Genomic DNA, 25191 nt, shown 5'->3' with positions numbered 1-25191 from the left:
GGGATTCGAACCCATGAATTCGGGACTCCAAAGCCCGGGCTCTTTCCACTGAGCCACGCTACTTCCCCAGATAATGATGGCATTTATTAAGCGCTTACTATGTGCAAAGCACCCTTCTAAGCTCTGGGGAGGTGACAAGGTGATCAGGTTGTCCCACGGGGGGCTCCCCGTCTTCATCCCTGTTTTCCAGGTGAGGGAACTGAGGTCCAGAGAAGTGACTTGTCCAAAGTCACACAGCTGACAGTTGGCGGAGCCGGGATTCGAACCCATGAACTCGGACGCAAAAGCCCGGGCTGTTTCCACTGAGCCACGCTGCTTCTCCTATCGGGATCGGGGAGTAGGGGCCCGGGGGAGTCGGGGCCGGGCGGCCTACCCCGTTTTTCCATCCCGGCAGCTCGGCGCAGGAAACCCTGGAGGCCCACCTATTCGAGGCGCAGCAGCAGAGTTCGCTCCTGGGGCTCAGCGCGGGGCAACTGCAGATCCAGCTGCAGACCGTCACCCAGGCCAAGGAGGTCATCCGAGGTGAGGGGCCCCGGGGGTCCGGGGCGGGGGTCCCGGGGGGCGCCGGGAGCCGTCCCTGAGATGCCCCCCGCCGCCCCCCGGGCCCAGGGGAAGTGAGGTGTCTGCAGATGGAGCTGGAGGCCGAGCGGAAGCGGACGGAGCAGGAGCGGGAAGCCCAGGCCGCCCGGCAGCAGGAACTGCGCCAGCTCCGGGACCAGCAGGTGCGGGACGGGGCGGGAGAGGGGTGGCCCCTTCTCCAACCTGGTCAGCGCGGACCCCCGATGCCTTGAGCCTGGGAGCCCGCCCGTGGCCTCGTCCAGCAGGGAGACCCCCGTGGCGCCGGGTCCTCTCCCCTCCGGTGCCCGCGAGAGGTTCTGCCCCCGTCTAGGACCCGCGGGAGCCGTGGAGAGAGGTGCCACCTGCGTCCCCTGCCCATCTCCATGGCTTCCTGCCCGGCCCCCCACCGGGATCCAAAGCAGGAGGCCAGGGGGCAGCCCCAGAGTCAATCAATCCATCAATCAGTCGTATTTACTGAGCGCAGAGCACTGTACTAAGCGCTTGGGAAGTACAAGTTGGCAACAGCAACGCGGAGAAGCAGCGTGGCTCAGTGGAAAGAGCCCGGGCTTTGGAGCCAGAGGTCACGGGTTCAAATCCCGGCTCCGCCAGTCGTCAGCTGGGTGACTTTGGGCTAGTCACCTCGCTTCTCTGGGCCTCGGTGACCTCATCTGGAAAATGAGGGTGAAGACCGGGAGCCCCCCCGTGGGACAACCTGATCACTCTGTCACCTCCCCAGCGCTTAGAACAGTGCTTGGCACATAGGAAGCGCTTAAAAAATGCCATCATTATTATTATTACAATAACAGCTTGTTATTGTTATATTGTTTTATATTATATTACATTATATTATATTACAGTACATTATAACAAGTATATATTATAACAAATATTATATTATATTTGTTATTATTATAATACTATAATATTATTATGATAATATTATCATTATTATTATTTATTACTTAGGCAAGGGGGCCAGGGCTACCGGGAGCCCCAGAGTCAATCCATCAATCAATCGTATTACTGAGTGCTTACTGTGTGCAGAGCACTGTACTAAGCGCTTGGGAAGTACAAGTTGGCAACATAAACGCGGAGAAGCAGCGTGGCTCAGTGGAATGAGCCCGGGCTTTGGAGCCAGAGGTCACGGGTTCAAATCCCGGCTCCGCCAGTCGTCAGCTGGGTGACTTTGGGCAAGTCACCTCGCTTCTCTGGGCCTCGGTGACCTCATCTGGAAAATGAGGGTGAAGACCGGGAGCCCCCCGTGGGCCAACCTGATCACTCTGTCACCTCCCCAGCGCTTAGAACAGTGCTTGGCACGTAGGAAGCGCTTAAAAAATGCCATCATTATTATTACTATAACAGTTTGTTATTATTATATTGTTATATATTATATTATACTATACTATATTATACCATACTATACTATATTACATCGCACTATACTATATGATATAGTACTATACTATATTATATCGTACTATACTATATTATATTATTTTATAACAAATATATATAACAAATACATATATAACAAATACATATAGCAAACATATATTATAACAGTTATTATATATTATATTATATTACACCATATTATATTATATATTTATATATTATATTATAGCAAATATATATAACAAATATATATTATGACAAATAAATATAACAAATATACATAACAAATAAATATTATAACAAATAAATATTATAACAAATAAACATTATAACAAATAAATATTATAACAGACATATATTATAACAAATATATATTATAACAAATAAATATCATAACAAATAAATATAACAAATATACATAACAAATAAATATTATAACAAATAAATATTATAACAAATAAATATTATAACAAATAAATATAACAAATATACATAACAAATAAATATTATAACAAATAAATATTATAACAAATAAATATTATAACAGACATATATTATAACAAATATATATTATAACAAATGAATATTATAACAAATGCATATATTATATTTATTATTATATTAATATAATGCGATATTATCGTTATAGTAATGATATTTTCATTATAATAATGATATTTTCATTATTATTAATTATTATTTAGGCATGGGGGCCGGGGCTACCGGGAGCCCCGACGTCTCGAGGCTCTGGCCGAGATCCCAGAGCACCCGGCCCCGGCCCGGTGGGTTCCCTGGGCAGGGCTTCTCGGCAGCCCCTTGGACCTCAGCGCCTGTTCAGGCTGGGACCCCCTCGCCGGGACTCCTCTCGGACCCCCCGCTCCCCGGCGGCGGGCCTCGGGCTGCCCAGCGCGCCCCCGGCTCCGTGCCCACGCTTCTCCTCTTCCTTGCCAGGCCTCTGCCCGGGCTCAGCACCAACAGGAACTGCAGGCTGTGCTGCAGCAGGCGGACCGGGAGCAGACCGAGCTGCGGGAGGAGTTGCAGCGAGCGGACCGGGAGAAGACCGAGCTGCGGGAAGCGTTGCAGCAAGCGAGCGGGGAGCGGAGCGGCCTTCGGGAGGCCTTGCGGCTGGCAGGCGGGGAGCAGAGCCAGCTGCAGGAGGCTTGGCGGCAAACGGGGAGGGAGAAAGCCGAGTTGCAGGAGGAGCTGCAGCAAGCGGGTAAGGAGAAAACTGAGTTGCAGGAGGCGTTGCAGCAAGCGGGCAGGGAGCAGATGGAGCTGCAGGCAGGATTGCAGCGAGCAGAGCAGGAGAACACCAAACTGCAGGAGGCTTTGCAGCTCGCAGATCGGGAGAAGGCCGACTTGCAGGAGGCGTTGCAGCGAGCGGGCAGGGAGCAGAACAAGCTGCAGGGGGACTTGCAGCGAGCGGGCAAGGAACGGAGTGAGCTGCAAGTGGCACTGCAGCAAGCTGGTAGGGAGCGGAGCCAGCTTCAGGAGGCACTGCAGGAAGCGGGCAGGGAGAAAATTGACTTTCAGGAGGCATTGCAGCGAGCGGATCAGGAGAAAGCCAAACTGCAGGAAACTTTGCAGGGCGCAGATCAGGAGAAGACCGAGTTGCAGGAGGCGTTGCAGCGAGCCGGCAGGGAGCAGAGCGAGCTGCAGGCGGCTTTGCAGGAAGCAGGCTGGGAGAAAACTGAGTTTTGTGAGGCGTTGCAACGAGTGGATCAGGAAAAGATCAAACTGCAAGAGGCTCTGCAGGTCGCAGATCAGGAGAAGACTGAGTTGCAAGAGGCGTTGCAGCGAGCGGGCAGGGAGCAGAACAAGCTACAGGCGGCATTGCAGGAAGCCGGTAGGGAGCAGAGCCAGCTGCAGGCGGCATTGCAGGAAGCCGGCCGGGAGAAAACCGAGTTTCATGAGGCGTTGCAGCAAGCGGACCAAGAGAAAGCCAAACTGCAGGAGGCTTTGCACATCACAGATCGGGAGAAGACCGAGTTGCAGGAGGTGTTGCAGCAAGCGGGCAGGGAGCAGAACAAGCTACAGGCAGCATTGCAGGAAGCAGGCAGGGAGCAGAGCCAGCTGCAGGAGGCAATGCAGGAAGCCGACCGGGAGAAAACTGAGTTTCATGAGGCGTTGCAGCGAGCGAATCAGGAGAAATCCAAACTGCAGGAGGCTCTGCAGGCTGCAGATGGGGAGAAGAGCGTGCTGCAGGAGACCTTGCAGCGAGTGAGCAGGGAGCAGAACAAGCTACAGGCGGCATTGCAGGAAGCCGGCAGGGAGCAGAGACAGCTGCAGGAGGCATTGCAGGAAGCGGGCTGGGAGAAAACTGAGTTTCATGAGGCCTTGCAGCAAGCGGACCAAGAGAAAGCCAAACTGCAGGAGGCTCTGCAGGTCGCAGATCAGGAGATGACCGAGTTGCAAGAGGTGTTGCAGCAAGCGGGAAGGGAGCAGAAAAAGCTACAGGCGGCATTGCAGGAAGCCGGCAGGGAGCAGAGACAGCTTCAGGAGGAATTGCAGGAAGCCGGCCGGGAGAAAACTGAGTTTCATGAGGTGTTGCAGCAGGCGGACCACGAGAAAGCCAAACTGCAGGAGGCTCTGCACGTCACAGATCGGGAGAAGACTGAGTTGCAGGAGACATTGCAGAAATCATGCAGGGAGCAGAACAAGCTACAGGCGGCATTACAGCAAGCAGGCAGGGAGCAGAGCCAGCTGCAGGAGGCATTGCAGGTAGCCGGCCGGGAGAAAACTGAGTTTCATGAGGTGTTGCAGCGAGCGGACCAAGAGAAAGCCAAACTGCAGAAGGCTCTGCAGGTCGCAGATCGGGAGAAGACCGAGTTGCAAGAGGTGTTGCAGCGAGCGGGCAGGGAGCAGAACAAGCTACAGGAGGCATTGCAGGAAGCCGGCAGGGAGCACAGACAGCTGCAGGAGGCATTGCAGGAAGCCGGCCGGGAGAAAACGGAGTTTCATGAGGCATTGCAGCAGGCGGACCAAGAGAAAGCCAAACTGCAGGAGGCTCTGCAGGTCGCAGAGCAGGAGAAGACCGAGTTGCAGGAGGTGTTGCAGCGAGCGGGAAGGGAGCAGAACAAGCTACAGGCGGCATTGCAGGAAGCCGGCAGGGAGCAGAGCCAGCTGCAGGAGGCATTGCAGGAAGCGGGACGGGAGAAAACGGAGTTTCATGAGGCGTTGCAGCAAGCGGACCAAGAGAAAGCCAAACTGCAGGAGGCTCTGCAGGTCGCAGAGCAGGAGAAGACCGAGTTGCAAGAGGTGTTGCAGCGAGCGGACAGGGAGCAGGACAAGCTACAGGCGGCATTGCAGGAAGCAGGCAGGGAGCAGAGCCAGCTGCAGGAGGCATTGCAGGAAGCCGGACGGGAGACAACTGAGTTTCATGAGGCATTGCAGCAAGCGGACCAAGAAAAAGCCAAACTGCAGGAGGCTCTGCAGGTCGCAGAGCAGGAGAAGACCGAGTTGCAAGAGGTGTTGCAGCGAGCGGACAGGGAGCAGGACAAGCTACAGGCGGCATTGCAGCAAGCAGGCAGGGAGCAGAGCCAGCTGCAGGAGGCATTGCAGGAAGCGGGCCGGGAGAAAACTGAGTTTCATGAGGCATTGCAACAAGCGGACCAAGAGAAAGCCAAACTGCAGGAGGCTCTGCAGGTCGCAGATCGGGAGAAGACCGAGTTGCAAGAGGTGTTGCAGCAAGCGGACAGGGAGCAGGACAAGCTACAGGCGGGATTGCAGCAAGCAGGCAGGGAGCAGAGCCAGCTGCAGGAGGCATTGCAGGAAGCCAGCCGGGAGAAAACTGAGTTTCATGAGGCGTTGCAGCAGGCGGACCAGGAGAAAGTCAAACTGCAGGAGGCTCTTCAGCAAGCGGATCAGGAGAAGAGCGTGCTGCAGGAGATGTTGCAGCAAGTGGGCAGGGAGCAGAACAAGCTACAGGCGGCATTGCAGCAAGCAGGCAGGGAGCAGGGCACGCTGCAGGAGGCTTTGCAGGAAGCCGGCCGGGAGAAAATGGAGTTTCATGAGGCGTTGCAGCGAGCGGATAAAGAGAAAGTCAAACTGCAGGAGACTCTGCAGGTTGCAGATCGGGAGAAGACCAAGTTGCAAGAGGCACTACAGCGAGCGGGAAGGGAGCAGAAAGAGCTACAGGAGGCATTGCAAGAAGCCAGCAGGGAGCAGAGCCAGCTGCAGGAGGCATTGCAGGAAGCCGGCAGGGAGAAAACTGAGTTTCATGAGGCATTGCAGCAAGCTGGCCAAGAGAGAGCCAAACTGCAGGAAGCTTTGCAGCAGACAGATCAGGAGAAGACCGAGTTGCAGGAGGCGTTGCAGCGAGCGGGCAGGGAGCAGAGCCAGCTGCAGGCAGCATTGCAGCAAGCTGGCAGGGAGCAGAGACAGCTGCAGGAGGCATTGCAGGAAGCGGGCTGTGAGAAAACGGAGTTTCATGAGGTGTTGCAGCGAGCGGACCAAGAGAAAGCCAAACTTCAGGAGGCACTGCAGCAGGCGGATCAGGAAAAGACCAAACTGCAGGAGGTGTTGCGGCAAGCGGGCAGGGAGCAGAATGAGATGCAGAGGGTGTTACAGCAAGCGGATCAGGAGAAAGCCAAACTGCAGGAGGTTTTGCAGGTCGCGGATCAGGAGAAGAGTGCGCTGCAGGAGGCGTTGCAGCGAGCGGGCAGGGAGCAGACCAAGCTACAGGCGGCATTGCAGGAAGCCGGCAGGGAGCGGAGCCAGCTGCAGGCAGCATTGCAGGAGGCCGGCCGGGAGAAAACGGAGTTTCATGAGGCGTTGCAGCAAGCGGACCAAGAGAAAGCCAAACTGCAGGAGGCTTTGCACATCACAGATCGGGAGAAGACTGAGTTGCAGGAGACATTGCAGCAAGCACGCAGGGAGCATAACAAGCTACAGGCGGCGTTGCAGGAAGCCAGCAGGGAGCAGAGCCAGCTGCAGGAGGCATTGCAGGAAGCCGGCCGGGAGAAAACTGAGTTTCATGAGGCATTGCAGCAAGCAGACCAAGAGAAAGCCAAACTGCAGGAGGCTCTGCAGGTCGCAGATCAGCAGAAGACCGAGTTGCAAGAGGCACTGCAGCAAGCTGGAAGGGAGCGGAGCAAGCTACAGGCGGCATTGCAGGAAGCCGGCAGGGAGAAAACTGAGTTTCATGAGGCATTGCAGCAGGCAGACCAGGAGAAAGTCAAACTGCAAGAGACACTGCAGCAGGCAAATCAGGAGAAGACCGAGCTGCAGGAGGCGTTGCAGCGAGCGGGCAGGGAGCAGAGCCAGCTGCAGGAGGCACTGCAGGAAGCCACCCGGGAGAAAGCTGAGTTTCATGAGGCATTGCAGCAAGCAGGCAGGGAGTGGAGTGAGCTGCAGGAGGCATTGCAGGAAGCCGGCACTAAGAAAACTGAGCTTCAGGAGGCATTGCAGCGAGCGGACCAGGAGGAAGCCAAACTGCAGGAGGCTTTGCAGGTCGCAGATCGGGAGAAGACCGAATTGCAAGAGGCGTTGCAGCAAGCGGGCAGGGAGCAGAAGAAGCTACAGGCGGCATTGCAGCAAGCAGGCAGGGAGCAGAGTCAGCTGCAGGAGGCATTGCAGGAAGCGGGCTGGGAAAAAACTGAGTTTCAGGAGGCACTGCAGCAAGCGGACCAGGAGAAAGCCAAACTGCAGGAAGCTTTGCAGCAGGCGGATCAGGAAAAGGCCAAACTGCAGGAGGCTTTGCAGGTCGCAGATCGGGAAAAGACCGAGTTGCAGGAAGTGTTGAAGCGAGCGGGCAGGGAGCAGAACAAGCTACAGACGGCATTGCAGGAAGCAGGCTGGGAGAAAACTGAGTTTTATGAGGCCTGGCAACGAGCGGATCAGGAAAAGATCAAACTGCAGGAGGCTTTGCAGGTCGCAGATCAGGAGAAGACTGAGTTGCAAGAGGCGTTGCAGCGAGCGGGCAGGGAGCAGAACAAGCTACAGGCGGCATTGCAGGAAGCCGGCAGGGAGCAGAGCCAGCTGCAGGAGGCATTGCAGGAAGCCGGCCGGGAGAAAACCGAGTTTCATGAGGCGTTGCAGCAAGCGGACCAAGAGAAAGCCAAACTGCAGGAGGCTCTGCAGGTCACAGATCGGGAGAAGACTGAGTTGCAGGAGACGTTGCAGCGAGCAGACAGGGAGCAGAGCAAGCTACAGGCGGCATTGCAGCAAGCAGGCAGTGAACAGAGCCAGATGCAGGAAGCATTGCAGGAAGCCGGCCGGGAGAAAACTGAGTTTCATGAGGCGTTGCAGCGAGCGAATCAGGAGAAATCCAAACTGCAGGAGGCTCTGCAGGCTGCAGATGGGGAGAAGAGCGTCCTGCAGGAGACCTTGCAGCGAGCGGGAAGGGAGCAGAAAGAGCTACAGGCGGCATTGCAGCAAGCAGGCAGGGAGCAGAGCCAGCTGCAGGAGGCATTGCAGGAAGCCGGCCGGGAGAAAACTGAGTTTCGTGAGGCGTTGCGGCGAGCGGACCAGGAGAGAGCCAAACTGCAGGAGGCTTTGCAGCTGACAGATCGGGAGAAGACCGAGTTGCAGGAAGTGTTGCAGCGAGCGGGTGGGGAGCAGAGCAAGCTACAGGCGGCATTGCAGCAAGCGGGCAGGGAGCAAAGCCAGCTGCAGGAGGCATTGCAGGAAACCGGCCAGGAGAAAACTGAGTTTCAGGAGGCTTTGCAGCGAGCGGACCAGGAGAGAGCCAAACTGCAGGAAGCACTTCAGCAGGCGGATCAGGAGAAGATCAAACTGCAGGAGGCATTGCAGCAAGCGGGCCAGGAGCAGAACGAGCTGCAGACAGTGCTACAGCAAGTGGATCAGCAGAAAGCCAAACTGCAGGAGGCCTTGCAGCTCGCAGATCAGGAGAAGACCGAGTTGCAGGAGGCGTTGCAGCGAGCGGGCAGGGAGCAGAGCCAGCTGCAGGCAGCATTGCAGGAAGCCGGCCGGGAGAAAACTGAGTTTCATGAGGCGCTGCAGCGAGCGGACCAGGAGAAAGCCAAACTGCAGGAGGCATTGCAGCAGGACGATCAGGAAAGGACCAAACTGCGGGAGACGTTGCAGCGAGCGGGCAGGGAGCAGAACAAGCTACAGGCGGCATTGGAGCAAGCCGGCAGGGAGCAGAGCCAGCTGCAGGAGGCATTGCAGGAAGCCGGCCGGGAGAAAACGGAATTTCAGGAGGCATTACTGCAAGCGGGCCGGGAACAGAATGAGCTGGAGAAAGCACTGCGGCAAGCAGACGGGCAGAAAACCGAGCGGCAGTTAGCCCTGCGAGAAGCAGCCGGGGAGCAGGCCAGGCTGCGGGGAGCACTGGAGCAAGCCAGAGGGGAGCAGAGCCAGCTGCAGGCGGCACTGCAGGAAGCCGGCGAGGCAAAGGCCCGACTGCAGGAAATGTTGCAGCAAGCTGACAGAGAAAACACCGAGCTGCGGGGGTTGCTGCAGAAGGTTGGCGGGGAGCAGACCCAACAGCAGGAAGCGTTACAGCAAGCGGACGAGGAAAAGGGCAAGCTGCAAGAGGCACTGCAGCAAGCGGGCCTGGAGCAAGCCGAGGTGCAGCGAGCCTTGCAGCGAGCAGGCCGGGAGCAGGGCAGGCTGCAGAAGGCGCTGCGGGAAGCAGATGAGGAGAAGGCCGAACTGCGGGGAGCCTTGCAGCAGGCGCGGCAGGAGCAGAGCCGGCTGCAGCGGGCACTGCAAGAAGCAGGCGGGGAGCAGCACGAGTATCAGGTGGCCTGGCAGCAAGCTGAGCAGGAGCAGAGCGAGCTGCGGGGGGCTTTGCAGCAGGCGGGTAGAGAGAAGGCGGAACTGCAGCGAGCGTTGCAACAGGCAGGGAGGGAGCTGCAGGAGGAACTGCGACGCGTGAACTCGGAGAAGGCCGAGGCGCGGGGCGCGTCGCAGCGGGCAGACAGGGAGAGAGCTGAGCTGCAGCGGGTGTTACGGGAACTGGGCGGAGAGAAGGCCGAGCTGCAGCAGTCACTGCAGCAAGCGGAGGAGCGGGAGACGGAGCTGCGGGAGGCCTGGGTCTTGGAGCAAGCGGGCGAGGAGGAGATTGGGCCGCAGGAAGCCGGCGGGGAGCGGGCGGCCTTGCGGCGAGCGGGCCAGGAGCAGAGGGAGTTGCAGCCGGCGCTGCGGCCGATGGGCCGAGAGAGGGCTGGGCCGCAGCTGGCGTTGCAGCAGGCAGAGCGGGAGCCCAGCGGGCTGCAGCGGGCATTGCGACGAGCTGACGAGGAGAAGACCGCACTGCAGCGAGCGGGCCGGGAGCAGGCTGAGGTGCGGGAGGAGCCGCGGCCGGCAACGGAGGAGCAGAGCCAACTGCAGGAGGCCACTGAGGCGGCGGGGACCCGCGGAGAGACTCGCACCCGGTCCAAGAGAGCCGGCCACCAGGTAGACTGCACCCCTGGGCCGGGCCAGGGGGCTAGTGGGGGTTGGCGGGAGTTGCCCGGGCATCTTTTCCCCCGTCTGGCGCTTCCTCTTAATAATAATAATAATAATGATGGCATTTATTAAGCACTTACTATGTGCAAAGCACTGTTCTAAGCGCTGGGGGGGGGATACAAGGTCATCATCATCATCATCAATCGTATTTATTGAGCGCTTACTATGTGCAGAGCGCTGTACTAAGCGCTTGGGAAGTACAAGCTGGCAACATATAGAGACAGTCCCTACCCAACAGTGGGCTCACAGTCTAAAAGGGGAGACAGAGACCAGAACAGCATCATCATCATCAATCGTATCATGAGGTGGTCCCACTTGGGGCTCCCAGTCTTCATCCCCGTTTTCCAGATGAGGGAACTGAGGCCCAGAGAAGTGAAGTGACTGGCCCAAAGTCACCCAGCTGACAAGTGGCGGAGGTGGGATTTGAACCCGTGACCTCCGACTCTAAAGCCCGGGCTCTTTCCCACTGAGCCACGCTGCTCTTCCCTGTCCCCGGCGCCCAAAAGGCCGCGACGGTGTTGGTGAAGCAGGGTGGCCTAGCAGATGGAGCCCGGGCCTGGTCAAGTGCTTAGTACAGTGCTCTGCACATAGTATGCGCTCAATAAATATGATTGATGATGATGATAGTACAGTGCTCTTGCACTTCCCAAGCGCTTAGTACAGTGCTCTGCACACAGTAAGCGCTCAATAAATACAATTGAATAGTGGTGGCCAGGTAATGTGTCTGCCATATTGGTCTAGTGGACTCTCCCGAGCACTTAGTAATAATAATAATAATAATGGTATTTATTAAGCGCTTACTATGTGCAAAGCACTCTTCTAAGCGCTGGGGAGGTTCCAAGGTGATCAGGTTGTCCCACGGGGGGCCACAGTCTTCATCCCCATTTTACAGATGAGGTCACTGAGGCCCAGAGAAGGGAAGTGACACATATACATGTATATATGTTTGTACGAATTTACTACTCTATTTTATTTGTACATATTTATTCTACTTATTTTATTTTGTTTTGTTTTTATTTTAGTTTATTTTATTTTGTTAATGTTTTGTTTTGTTTTGTTGTCTGTCTCCCCCTTCTAGACTGTGAGCCCGCTGTTGGGTAGGGACTGTCTCTGTATGTTGCCAACTTGTACTTCCCAAGCGCTTAGTACAGTGCTCGGCACACAGTAAGCGCTCAATAAATACGATTGAATGAATGAATGCTCTGCACACAGTAAACGCTCAATAAATGCGATTAAATGAATGAATGAGTCGGAAGGACCCCGGGGGTCTAATCCCGGCTCCACCGTTTGACTGCTGTGTGACCTAGGACAAGTCACTTCACTCCTCTGAGCCTCAGTTCCCTCACCTGAAAATGGGGATGAAGACTGTGAGCCCCACGTGGGATAGGGACTGTGTCCAACCTGATCAGCTTGGCTTTTGAACAGCGCTTGACACATAGTAAGCACTTAACGTTATTATTATTACGATTATTAAATCACTTCACTGTGCCTCAGTTCCCTCATAACTATAATAATAATGATGGCATTAAGCGCTTACTATGTGCCAAGCACTGTTCTAAGTGCTGGGGAGGTTACAAGGTGATCAGGTTGTCCCACGGGGGGCTCACAGTCTTCATCCCCATTTTCCAGATGAGGGAACTGAGGCACAGAGAAGTGAAGTGACACACCCAAAGTCACACAGCTGACAATTGGCGGAGCCGGGATTTGAACCCACGACCTCTGACTCCAAAGCCCGGGCTGTTTTCCACTGAGCCACGCTGCTTCTCTAATGGCATTTATTAAGCGCTTACTATGTGCTGTCCTAAGCGCTGGGGAGGTTACAAGGTGATCAGGTTGTCCCTTGGGGGGCTCACAGTCTTCATCCCCATTTTCCAGATGAGGTCACTGAGGCACAGAGAAGTGAGGTGACTTGCCCAAATTCATACAACTGAGCCGGGATTTGAACCCACGACCTCTGACTCCAAACCCCGGGCTGTTTTCCACTGAACCACGCTGCTTCTCTAATGGCATTTATGAAGCGCTTACTATGTGCAAAGCACCGTCCTAAGCGCCGGGGAGGTTACAAGGTGATCAGGTTGTCCCACGGGGGGGGGCTCCCAGTCTTCATCCCCATTTTCCAGCTGAGGGAACTGAGGCCCAGAGAAGTGAAGTGACTTGCCCAAAGTCACACAGCTGACAATTGGCGGAGCTGGGATTTGAACCCACGACCTCTGACTCCAAAGCCCGGGCTGTTTTCCCCTGAGCCACGCTGCTTCTCTAATGGCATTTATTAAGCGCTTACTATGTGCAAAGCGTCCTAAGCGCCGGGGAGGTTACAAGGTGATCAGGTTGTCCCACGGGGGGGCTCCCAGTCTTCATCCCCATTTTCCAGATGAGGGAACTGAGGCACAGGGAAGTGAAGTGACTTGCCCAAAGTCACACAACTGAGCCGGGATTTGAACCCATGATCTCGGACCCCAAAGCCCGGGCTCTTTCCACTGAGCCACGCTGCAGTGAGGATGAAGCCTGTGAGCCCCACGTGGGGCAGGGACTGAGTCCAACCTGATTAGCTTGGATCTAACGCAGTGCTTAGAATCAATCGATCAATCGTATTTATTGAGCGCTTACTATGTGCAGAGCACTGTACTAAGCGCTTGGGAAGTAGAACAGCGCGCGGCACAAATACCATACACACGCACACACACAAAATAAAAGAGTGGGGAGAGGGTCCAGAGCCAGCCGCCATGGGAGAACTGGTTCGCCTTGGGGTGGGAGAGGTGGGCGACGTGATGATGATGATGATGGCATTTGCTAAGCGCTTACTATGTGCAAAGCACTGTACTAAGCGCTGGGGGGATACAAGGCGATCAGGTTAACCCACGCGGGGCTCACAGTCTTAATCCCCATTTTCCAGATGAGGTGACTGAGGCTCAGAGAAGCTAAGCGACTTGCCCAAGGTCACACAGCAGACATGCGGCTAAGCTGGGATTCGAACCCATGACCTCTGACTCCAAAGCCCGGGCTCTTTCCGCTGACCGTGCTGGATATGTACTGAAGTGCTGAGTTTTCAGATAGGTCTCGATGTAGACAGAATTAGAAGCACTGTACTAAGCACCGAGGTAGATACAAGATAATCATGTCCCACATGGGCTCACAGTCTAAGTAGGAGAGGGAACATACGCTGAATTCCCAGTCTGAAGGTGAAAAAACTGAGGCACAGAGAAGTTAAATGACTTGCCCAGGTCACACAGCAGGTACATGGCAGAAGCCGGGATTAGAACTCAAGCCCTCTGACTCTCAGACTTGTGTTCTTTCCTCTAATAATTGTGGTACTTGTTAAGTGCTTACTACGTGCCAAGCACCGATCTAAGTGCTAGATACAAGATAATCGCCTTCTAGGCTGTGAGCCCACTGACTTGACTTCCCGAGCGCTTAGTACAGTGCTCTGCACACAGTAAGCGCTCAATAAATACGATTGATTGATTGATTGGTCCGGCCGAGGCCGCGGATCCCTTCCCCGGGCCCCGCCGAGCGTCTCCCCATCCCTCAATCCTAACAGTTGGACGCGGAGACGGGGCGGCCGACCTTACTGGACGCCGAGACGGGGCTGCTGACCCTACTGGACGCCGAGACGGAGCGGCTGTCCCTGCTGGAGGCTCTCCTGCTCACCCAGGCAAGTCGCTTCCCTTCTCTGGGCCTCGGTTGCCTCATCTGGAAAACGGGCATTCGGCCCCCGTGCTCCCTCCCACCTAGAGCGGGAGCCCCGGCCGGGACGGGGACTGGGACATTCATTCATTCAGTCATATTTATTGAGCGCTTACTGTGTGCAGGGCACTGTACTAAGCGCTTGGGAAGTCCAAGTTGGCAACATATAGAGACGGTCCCTACCCAACAGTGGGCTCACAGTCTAGCCCAACTTGTTGCCAACTTGTGCTTGGTACAGTGCTGTGCACACAGTAAGCGCTCAATAAATACGATCGAACGAATGAATGACCCCGTCTCATATCTACCCCGGCGCTCGGCCCCGAGCGAGCTCTTAACTGGTCCCGCCGATTCTAATAATAATAATAATAATAATAATAATAATAATAATAATAATGGTATTAAGCGCTTACTATGTGCAAAGCACCGTTCTAAGCACTGGGGAGGTTACAAGGTGATCAGGTTGTCCCATGCTGGGGGGGCTCACAGTTTTAATCCCCATTTTCCAGATGAGGTCACTGAGGCCCAGCTAAGTGACTTGCCCAAAGTCACCCAGCTGACCGTTGGCCGAGCCGGGATTTGAACCCGTGGCCTCTGACTCCAGAGCCCGGGCTCTTTTCCACCGAGCCGCGCTGCTTCTCTAATAATAGTGATTATTACTACTGCTGTCGTCCCCCTCAGGGCGAGCCGACCGCCGCTTCCGATGATAATGGCGATTATTATTATTACTGTTGTCGTCCCCCTCAGGGCGAGCCGACCGCCGCTTCCGATGATAATAGCGATTATTATTATTACTGTTGTCGTCCCCCTCAGGGCGAGCCGACCGCCGCTTCCGATGATAATAGCGATTATTATTATTACTGTTGTCGTCCCCCTCAGGGCGAGCCGACCGCCGCTTCCGATGATAATAGCGATTATTATTATTATTGTTGTCGTCCCCCTCAGGGCGAGCTGACCGCCGCCGGCCGGCTACTACAGGGCCTGAGACGAGACCTGAGAACCCAGCAGGTGGAAGGCGGGGGCAGATCGGGGGCGGGGGCACGGGCAGGCCGGGGGCCGCGGGGGCACCAAGGCGGTGCCAACTTGGGAGGAAGGGCGGGCACAGCCGCGGGGCAGGGAGGAGCGGCGCCAAGTCGCGGCGGGCAAGGCTGCGGGCTACCCTCCGGGCACCGGGCCGGCCCACCCCCGGGACCCCTGCCCTCACCGTCCCACCGCGGCGGAGGGTAGGACTGAGCCGCGCGCCCGCACGGGGTCCGTCGGGGGCATCCGGGGTGGGCTCACCCATCCTCTCCCCAGGGGACAGGGCGGCGCGCCCAGCTCCCCGGCCGCCCAGGCGCACGGTCCCCGCTAGAGCGCGAAGCCCAGCAGTGGTGGCAGGAAGCCCGGGAGGCCCAGCAGCGGCTGGCGGAGGCCCAGGAACGGCTAGCGGAGGCCCAGGAAGCTCAGCGGTGGCTAGCGGAGGCCCAGGAGGCTCAGCAGCGGCTAGCAGAGGCCCAGGAAGCTCAGCAGTGGCTAGCGGAGGCCCAAGAGACCCAGCAGCGACTAGCGGAGGTCCAAGAAGCCCAGCAGCAACTAGCGGAGGCCCAGCAGCGGCTAGCGGAGGCCGAAGAGGCCCAGCAGCGGCTAGCGGAGGCCCAAGAGGCCCAGCAGCGGCTAGCAGAGGCCCAAGAGGCCCAGCAGTGGCTAGCGGAGGCCCAAGAGGCCCAGCAGCGGCTAGCGGAGGCCCAAGAGGCCCAGCAGCGGCTAGTGGAGGCCCAGGAGGCTCAGCAGCGGCTAGCGGAGGCCCAAGAGGCCCAGCAGCGGCTAGCGGAGGTTCAAGAGGCCCAGCAGCAGCTAGCAGAGGCCCAAGAGGCCCAGCAGCGGCTAGCGGAGGCCACCCAACAGTGGCCAGAGCCGCCAGAGGCTGAGCAGGGCCAACCAAGGGAGGCCGAGTCCGGGGTCACACGGCTTTGGGCCACAAAGAAGGAGCCGATCAGGTACGCGTATGTTTGGGGGACCCTTTTTGACTGTGAGCCCACTGTTGGGTAGGGACTGTCTCTATATGTTGCCAATTTGTACTTCCCAAGCGCTTAGTACAGTGCTCTGCACGTAGTAAGCGCTCAATAAATACGATTGATGACGATGATGATGATGACCCCCAAGAAAGCCCAGATCGGGGATGGGTCACCTCCTCTCCCATGGACCCTGAGGCCCTCCAGCAGCCAGGAGGACCCCGGGAGGACCCTCAGGGTCTTTCCCTTCCCCAGACAGACCCCGGAGCCCAGCCTGCTCCCCCCAGCCCACCCAACCACCTCTAATTTTGTGAAGGCGAGGCCTCTACGGTGCCGTCAGTTTCCTTCCGCTGCCACCGGCCAGCTGGCCTCCCTGGGCCAATCCCGTGGCCTCTCACCCTGGGCCAATTAATAATAATAATGGCATTTATTAAGTGCCTACTATGTGCAAAGCACTGTTCTAAGCGCTGGGGAAGTTACAAGGTGATCAGATTGTCCCACAGGGGGCTCACAGTCTTAATCCCCATTTTACAGATGAGGAAACAGAGTCCCAGAGAAGTGAAGTGACTTGCCCAAAGTCACACAGCTGACATTTGGCAGAGCTAAGATTTGAACCCATGACCTCTGACTCCAAAGCCCGGGCTCTTTTCCACTGAGCCACGCTGCTTCTCATAACCATGGCATTTTTTAAGCGCTTACTACGTGCAGAGCATTGTTCTCAGCGCTGGGGAGGTTACAAGGTGATCAGGTTGTCCCACGGGGGGCTCACAGTCTTCATCCCCATTTTACAGGTGAGGGAACAGAGGCCCAGAGAAGTAAAGTGACTTCCCCAAAGTCACACAGCTGACAATTGGCAGAGCTAAGATTTGAACCCATGACCTCTGACTCCAAAGCCCGGGCTCTTTCCACTGAGCCACGCTGCTGCTCATATAGCCACGCTACAGCTCATATTACGATTGAATGAATGAAATTCCTCATCCCGCATCCCCCCCCCTACATCCCATCCCTCATCCCTCCCCCTACTTCCCTGCCTGTGAGCCCACTGTTGGGTAGGGACCGTCTCTAGATGTTGCCAACTTGGACTTCCCAAGCGCTTAGTCCAGTGCTCTGCACACAGTAAGCGCTCAATAAATACGACTGAATGAATGAATATTACCCTGTGACCCCGACTCGGGGCCCGATCAGCCACCGCGACGTCCCCCGAGGCGTAGGCCGGGTGGGGATCTGGGGTCGCCATCAACGCCCACCCAGCCTCTTCCTTCCCTGCAGAAGCCTGGGGACCGCCCTCCATCCTTACCTCATCATCAATTGTATTTATTGAGCACTTACTCTATGCAGAGCACTGTACTAAGCGCTTGGGAAGTACAAATTGGCAACATATAGAGACAGTCCCTGCCCAACAGTGGGCTCACAGTCTAAAAGTCTTACCTTTACCTCCTCCTCTTCTTTCTTCACCACCACCACCTCCTCTTCCTCCTCCTCCTGTCCTTTAAATCACCTCCTCTTCCCCCTGTGCTCCCGCCCCTTGCTCCCAAAGCTCCTCCCTGATTGCCCGCTCCTTTTCCCTCTCTGATGGGCTTCAGCTGTGGGATTAACAGCCCCCTAACGAAGCTTTCCAGGTGGGAGCGGGCAGCCATCAAGAACACACCCGAGGAAACGGCCTCTCTTACGCTCATTCAATAAATTCAATCCTTTCATAGTATTTGCTGAGCGCTTGCTGGGCGCAGCGCACCCTATTAAGCACCTGGGCGAGCCCAATCGAGTCACTAATAATAATAATAATGATGGCATTTGTTAAGTGCTTGCTCTAAGCTTTTATTATAGCGCTCTACACACAGTAAGCGCTCAATAAATACGATTGAATGAGCGAATGAATGATACAATCCCTCAAGGAGCAGTCAAGCAGGGGAGACAGGAGGAAGACACAGAGGAGAAGGACATAAGTTATGAAATGATATCAAAAGCCCCCTCCGGTCAATAACCCGGCTCTGGGCCCCAGGACACCCCCCGATTCCCCGCCCTTGTCATCATCGATCGTATTTATTGAGCGCTTACTACGTGCAGAGCACTGTACTAAGCGCTTGTCGGACTGGGAGATGAAACTGGGGTGAACCCCTTGTCCCAGTCGCTCTGTGGCTTTGCCGTTCTCCTCCTTCCCCCTGGGCTGTGGGGAAAACGGGGGTGGCTGCCCTGTTGTCCCCTGCCGGCACCGTGCCCCCTCTCCTTCATTCAATCGTATTTATTGAGCGCTTACTGTGTGCAGAGCACTGGACTGAGCGCTTGGGAAGTCCAAGTTGGCCACAAATAGAGACGGCCCCTACCCAGCGGCGGGCTCACGGTCTAGAAGGGGGAGACAGACGACAAAACAAAACATATTAAAGTAAAATAAATAGAATGGTAAATATGTACAAGTAAAACAGCGTTATAAATCGGAACATATATAGGTGCTGTGGGGAGGTAGGGTGAGAGGAAAAGGGGGGCCCAGTCCGGGAAGGCCTCCCGGAGGAGGTGAGCTTGCAGTAGGGCTTGGAAGGGAGGAAGAGAGCCAGCTTGGCGGATGTGCGGAGGGATTGGGGGCATTCCGGGCCAGGAAAAAGACGTGGGCCGGGGGTCGGCGGTGTGAGCGACCTACCTGCCTCTCGCTTCCCCACCCCGAGGCAGCACGGCATAATTCTCGTAATCATGGCAGTGCGAATAATAATAATACTGATATTTATTAGGTATTTACTATGTGCGAGGCACTGTTCTAATAATAATGGTATTTATTAGGCGCTTACTATGTGCGAAGCACTGTTCTAAACGCTGGGGAGGATACGAGGTGATCAAGCTGCCCCACGTGGGGCTCGCGGTCTTCATCCCCATTTGAGAGACGAGGGAACTGAGGCCCAGAGGAGTGAAGTGAACCCACTGTTGGGTAGGGACCGTCTCTCTGTGTTGCCAACTTGGACTTCCCAAGCGCTTAGGACAGTGCCCTGCACACAGTGAGCGCTCAATAAATACGATAGAATGAATGAATGAGAGTACAGTGCAACCCTAACTGTACAACTTGATACCCGTTCCCGTGTTTTGTTTTGTCGTCCGTCTCCCCCTTCTAGACCGTGAGCCCGCTGTCGGGTAGGGACCGGCTCTAGATGTTGCCGACTTGGACTTCCCAAGCGCTTAGTCCAGTGCTCTGCACACAGTAAGCGCTCAATAAATACGATTGATGATGCTGATGATGACTGTCTCTATATGTTGCCAACTTGGACTTCCCAAGCGCTTCGTCCAGTGCTCTGCACACAGTAAGCGCTCAATAAATACGACTGAATGAATGAATGATGGGGGAGAACAAGGCACAGTGAGGAGCTGAGGGTCTCTGGGCAAGTTGGGGGGTCCACCCCCAGGGGATGGAGGTGGGGAAGAGGGGAGACCGACCCACCCCAAGGTCGACCACCCTGGAGTCCGCTCAGATGGTCACTACGGGGCGGGGGGTAGGACGCCGCTGCCGTCCAGATGTTCCCACCATTAGGGTTTGGAATTGGCAGGGGAGGAGGATAAGGAGTCTAGAGGACAGAGAGGGTCTCCTCCCGCCAGCAGCCCCCTGCATTCATTCATTCCTTCATTCATTCAGTCGTATTTATTGAGCGCTTACTGTGTGCAGAGCACTGGACCAAGCGCTTGGGAAGTCCAAGTTGGCCACAAATAGAGCCGGTCCCTAACCTAACAACGGGCTCACAGTCTAGAAGGGGGAGACAGACAACAAAGCAAAACATTCGATCGTATTTACTGAGCGCTTACTGTGTGCAGAGCACTGGACTAAGCGCTTGGGAAGTTCAAGTTGGCAACATAGAGAGACGGTCCCTACCTAACAACGGGCTCACAGTCTAGAAGGGGGAGACAGACGACAAAACAAAACACGTGGAGGGGTGTCAAGCCGCCACTTGTCAGCTGTGTGACCTTGGGCAAGTCACCTCACTTCTCCGGGCCTCAGCTCCCTCATCTGTAAAATGGGGATTAAGACTGTGAGCCCCCGCGTGGGACAACCTGATCACCTTGTCAACTCCCCAGCGCTTAGAACAGTGCTTGGCACATAGTAAGCGCTTAATAAATGTCATTACAAAAAAAAAAAGTAGACTGTGAGCCCACTGTTGTGCAGGGACTGTCTCTATATGTTGCCAATTTGTACTTCCCAAGCGCTTAGTACAGTGCTCTGCACACAGTAAGCGCTCAATAAATATGATTGATGATGATGATGATTAAAAAAAAAAAAGTCGTCAGAATAAACAGAAGTAGACTGTGAGCCCACTGTTGGGTAGGGACTGTCTCTATATGTTGCCAACTTGGACTTCCCAAGCGCTTAGTCCAGTGCTCTGCACACAGTAAGCGCTCAATAAATACGATTGATTGATTGATTGAAGTAAAGCTAGATGCACATCATTAGCAAAATAAATAGAATAGTAAAATGTACAAGTAAAATGAATGGAGTAATGAATCTGTGCAAACATTCAATTCAATTCAGTCGTATTTACTGAGCGCTTACTGTGTGCAGAGCACTGGACTAAGCGCTCAGCACTGTACTAAGCACTTATATATCTTTTAGACTGTGAGCCCACTGTTGGGCAGGGACTGTCTCTATATGTTGCCAACTTGTACTTCCCAAGCACTTAGTCCAGTGCTCTGCGCACAGTAAGCGCTCAATAAATACGATTGATGATGATGATGATGATATATCTTTTAGACTGTGAGCCCACTGTTGGGTAGGGACTGTCTCTAGATGTTGCCAATTTGTACTTCCCAAGCGCTTAGTCCAGTGCTCTGCACATAGTAAGCGCTCAATAAATACGATTGATGATGATGATGATATATCTTTTAGACTGTGAGCCCACTGTTGGGTAGGGACTGTCTCTATATGTTGCCAATTTGGACTTCCCAAGCGCTTAGTCCAGTGCTCTGCCCACCGTTGGGTAGGGACTCTCTCTATGTGTTGCCAACTTGGACTTCCCAAGCGCTTAGTCCAGTGCTCTGCACACAGTAAGCGCTCCATAAACACGATTGATGATGATGATATACCCAGGTGCTGTGGGGAGGGGAAGGAGGTAGGGTTGGGGGGAGGTGCATCCCACCTCCCTGTCTCCCAGCTCGGCTCCGGCCCCGGAGGAACGGGAGCGGAGGGATGCGAGCAGCCTGCAGGGCCACGGGCCCCAGCCCAGGGATGGGCGGCCGCAGCGCCCGGCCCAGGTATCCACCCCCGGGACCCCACCTCTCCCCCGGGGCCTCGGTTTCTCTTCCTCCAGAGGACCCCCACCCCCTTGTCCCTCCCCTTGGGTCCAAGGGGTGGGCCTCCCGGGCTTACCGTGGGTGGCCCTGGTCCGCCCCACCCTCCCGCTGACAGTCATGGTTGGCAGGTGCGGGTGCCCGCCGCGGTCGGAGCCCCGCCAACCCCGCTCCAGCCGGGCCGGCGGCCGCTCGACGCGGAGGACCAGACCGCGGTCTCGGCCCGGGAGCGGCGGCGAGGCCGTCCACCGCAGACCCCGCCGGCTGACCCCCGCCGACTCCCCGGGGCCTCTGAGGAGGCCGGGCCCGAGCGCCGCGCTGGCGGGGACCCCCGTCTCCCCCTTCCCGCCGGGGCAGGTGAGAGACACGCGGCCGGGATGGGCGAGAGAGCCGGGGCTGGAGGCCGGAGGGGAGGCGGGGCAGGGTGCGGAAGGGCGAAGCTGGTGACTTTCTCGGCCACCTCGGTGGCCTCGGCCTCCCCGCTCCCGTCTCCGTCTTTCCCCACTGACTGGCACAGGCGTTGCCGAGCAGAGGCCGGGCTCAATGGAGGCCGCGAGGACCGGCCTGCCCGAGGAGGAGGAGGAAGAGGCGGCCACCCAGCCGAACCACCGATCGGGCGCCGCGTCGGCGGAGCCAGACCGGATCCCGGAGAGGAACCGGCGGGAGGCCAACCGGGCCCCGGACAAGGGGATGGAGGTGGACGAGCGGAGGCGGGCGCGGGGCCCGGCGGCTAGGCCGGAGCCAGATGTCGCCCCAGGGCCCACCACGATGGAGGACGAGCTGATCCCTCCGCCCGGTGCCCTCCGGGAGAGAGCGGAGGGCAGTGGAGCCCGGGCGGGGCCGGGCCGGGGAGTTGGGGGGCCGGTGGGGGGTGGGCAGTGGGAAGGGCAGACCCACCGCCCACCGGAACGGCGGGAAGATGACAGGGCCGAATGGGCCCCCCCAGCCGCCAGCACGGAGGAGAGAGACCGAGTCACCGTGACCCAGATGGAAGAGGTCAATGCTCTGGAAAAGCAGGGAGCGGCCCGGCCGGCCTCTCCGGAACGCTTGACTCTAGAGCGCTTGTCTCTGGAATGGGAAGAGAGGCGTCGGGAGGCGGAGGCCCAGGGAGCCCGGAGCCAGGGAGCCACCCGGCCGGCCTCTCCGGAACGCTTGACTCTAGAGCGCTTGTCTCTGGAACGGGAAGAGAGGCGTCGGGAGGCGGAGGCCCAGGGAGCCCGGAGCCGGAAACCGAGGGGTCAGGGGGAGAGGCGGAGGGGCGCGCCGGACCCCTGGGCCCTGGAGCCGGAGGAGAGGCTCCAGGAGATCCCATCCCAGAGAGACCCGCCGGGCCTCGGGAGGACCCCCGGGGGAGCCCGGTCTGCGGAGTCCGAGGAGGCGGCGATGGCGGAGGCCCCCGGAGGGCCGGGTGGCAGGGCCGGGCTGTGGGAACCGGAGACGGAGGAGGAGGAGGAGGCCCGGGCCGCCCCGATGGGGCGAGCGCGGACCATCCCGGCCTCACGGGACCAACTCGACCATCTCCGGCGGGGCCCAGGCGAGCCGGAGCGCCAGCGGGCCCTCCTCGACCGGGGAGAGCCGGGACCCTGCCGGGGGCCGTCGCGGCCGCCGGAGGGGACGGGAAGGGGCCCCCGGGGGGACGCGGGGACGCTGGAGGGGACCCCGACTCACCCCCGGTGGGTCCGGGCCCAGCGGGAGAGGAGATTTCCAAGCCCCCAGGCCCAAAGTGAGGAAGGGGAGGCTGCCGGGCTGGAGCGGACGAGGACCTGCCCGAGGCCCACTGAGGCCCAAGAGATGGAGCGGAGGGAGAGGGCCCGGACGCCGGCCACGCTCACGCAGGACTCCGCGTCGAAGGAGGGCTGGCGGTCGGTACGTCCCCAAAAGCATCCCGGGGGGCTGGCGAGGTCCCTTTCCCGAGGGCGCGGTGGCAGCAAGGTTCCCGGCGTCGGAGAGGCTGGGGGGCCTTGGGCAAATCACTTAATTTTTCTGCACCTCGGTGACCTCACTTTAAATCAATCAATCGTATTTATTGAGCGCTTACTGTGTGCAGAGCACTGGACTAAGCACTTGGGAAGTACAAGTTGGCAACATATAGAGACAGTCCCTACCCAACAGTGGGCTCATACCCATATCCTATATGGGTACTACGTAGGATACTATATAGGAGACTATGTAGTCTATATATATAGTGTGTATATATATATATAGTGTGTATATATATATAGTCTATATATGTATATATATATAGTCTATATATATAGACTACATAGTCTCCTATATAGGTACTACATAGGATACTATGTAGTCTATATATATAGACTACATAGTCTATATGTTGCCAACTTGTACTTCCCAAGCGCTTAGTCCAGTGCTCTGCACACAGTAAGCGCTCAATAAATACGATTGATGATGATGATGATAAAAATGGAAATTAAGACTGCGAGCCCCAAGGGGGACGTGGGCAGCGTCCCCGTTAATTAGCTTGAATCTAACCCAGCGTTTAGAGAAGCAGCGTGGCTCGGTGGAAAGAGCCCGGGCTTGGGAGTCGGAGGTTGTGGGTTCTAAACCCGGCTCCGCCGCTTGTCAGCTGGGTGACTTCGGGCAAGTCACTTCGCTTCTCTAAGAAGTTAAGTGAGTTAACTGAGAAGCAGCGTGGCTCAGTGGAAAGAGCCCGGGCTTGGGAGCCAGAGATGGTGGGTTCAAATCCCGGCCCCGCCACTTGTCAGCTGGGTGACTTTGGGCAAGTCACTTCAGTTCTCTGGGCCTCAGTGACCTCATCGGGAAAATGGGGATGAAGACTGTGAGCCCCACGTGGGACAATCTGATCACCTTGTATCCTCCCCAGTGCTCAGAACTGTGCTTGGCACATAGTAAGCACTTAACAAATGCCATTATTATTATTATTATTGTTATTCTCTGAGCCTTAGTTACCTCATCTGCCAAATGGGGATGAAGACTGGTAGCCCCCTGTGGGACAACCTGATCACCTTGTATCCTCCCCAGCGCTTAGAACAGTGCTTGGCACATAGTAAGCGCTTAACAAATGCCATTATTATTATTCTCGGAGCCTCAGTTCCCTCATCTGTCAAATGGGGATGAAGACAGTGAGCCCCACATGGGACAACCTGATCACCTTGTATCCTCCCCAGTGCTTAGAACAGTGCTTGGCACATAGTAAGCGCTTAACAAATGCCATTATTATTATTCTCTGAGCCTCAGTTACCTCATCTGCCAAATGGGGATTAAGACTGTGAGCCCCACGGGGGACAACCTGATCACCTTGTATCCTCCCCAGTGCTCAGAACAGTGCTTGGCACATAGTAAGCGCTTAACAAATGCCATTATTATTATTATTATTATTATTCTCTGAGCCTCAGTTACCTCATCTGTCAAATGGGGATTAAGACTGTGAGCCCCCCGTGGGACAACCTGATCACCTTGTATCCTCCCCAGCGCTTAGAACAGTGCTTGGCACATAGTAAGCGCTTAACAAATGCCATTATTATTATCATTAATATTCTCTGAGCCTCAGTTATCTGTCAAATGGGGATGAAGACTGTGAGCCCCCCGTGGGGCAACCTGATCACCTTGTATCCCCCCCAACGCTTAGAACGGTGCTCTGCACGTAGTAAGCGCTTAACAAATGCCATTATTACTAGTAGTAATAGTGCGGTGCCTGACACATAGTAAGTGCTTATCAAATACTATGTTAAATAAAACGGGGTGCTCCCGCCGGGGGCTGGTTCCAACAAAATTGACGCCTCCAGGAAGTCCGCCCAGCCTGACCCGGAGTGCGTGTGGGCCTCTGTGAGGAGCTGACTGGGCCCACCGAGTGGACTGACATCCCTCCGCTCCCCCCCGGGCACGGGACCCTGCATAATAATAATAATAATAATAATAA

At 56.1% G+C, this 25191-nt stretch overlaps 1 protein-coding gene across 1 annotated transcript in view; it reads left to right on the top strand.

Moving 5' to 3' along the window:
• CEP250 (centrosomal protein 250) overlaps positions 1-25191 on the top strand; it is a gene marked incomplete at its 5' end in the record, with an annotated part of 45560 nt that overhangs the window by 14817 nt on the left and 5552 nt on the right. The window contains 9 exons of the mRNA XM_038750088.1: positions 395-522; positions 610-722; positions 2905-10317; positions 13907-14020; positions 14995-15057; positions 15346-16025; positions 21158-21257; positions 21425-21650; positions 21811-23159. Of these exons, the coding sequence (XP_038606016.1) occupies positions 395-522; positions 610-722; positions 2905-10317; positions 13907-14020; positions 14995-15057; positions 15346-16025; positions 21158-21257; positions 21425-21650; positions 21811-23159 (10186 nt within the window). The remainder of the gene's footprint in view (positions 1-394; positions 523-609; positions 723-2904; positions 10318-13906; positions 14021-14994; positions 15058-15345; positions 16026-21157; positions 21258-21424; positions 21651-21810; positions 23160-25191) is intronic.

This window comes from Tachyglossus aculeatus, chromosome 8 (assembly GCF_015852505.1).
Source record: "Tachyglossus aculeatus isolate mTacAcu1 chromosome 8, mTacAcu1.pri, whole genome shotgun sequence".
Classification (NCBI taxonomy): Eukaryota; Metazoa; Chordata; class Mammalia; order Monotremata; family Tachyglossidae; genus Tachyglossus; species Tachyglossus aculeatus.
Note: the sequence above shows the minus strand (reverse complement) of the source record. Positions and strands in the feature narration are given on the sequence as shown.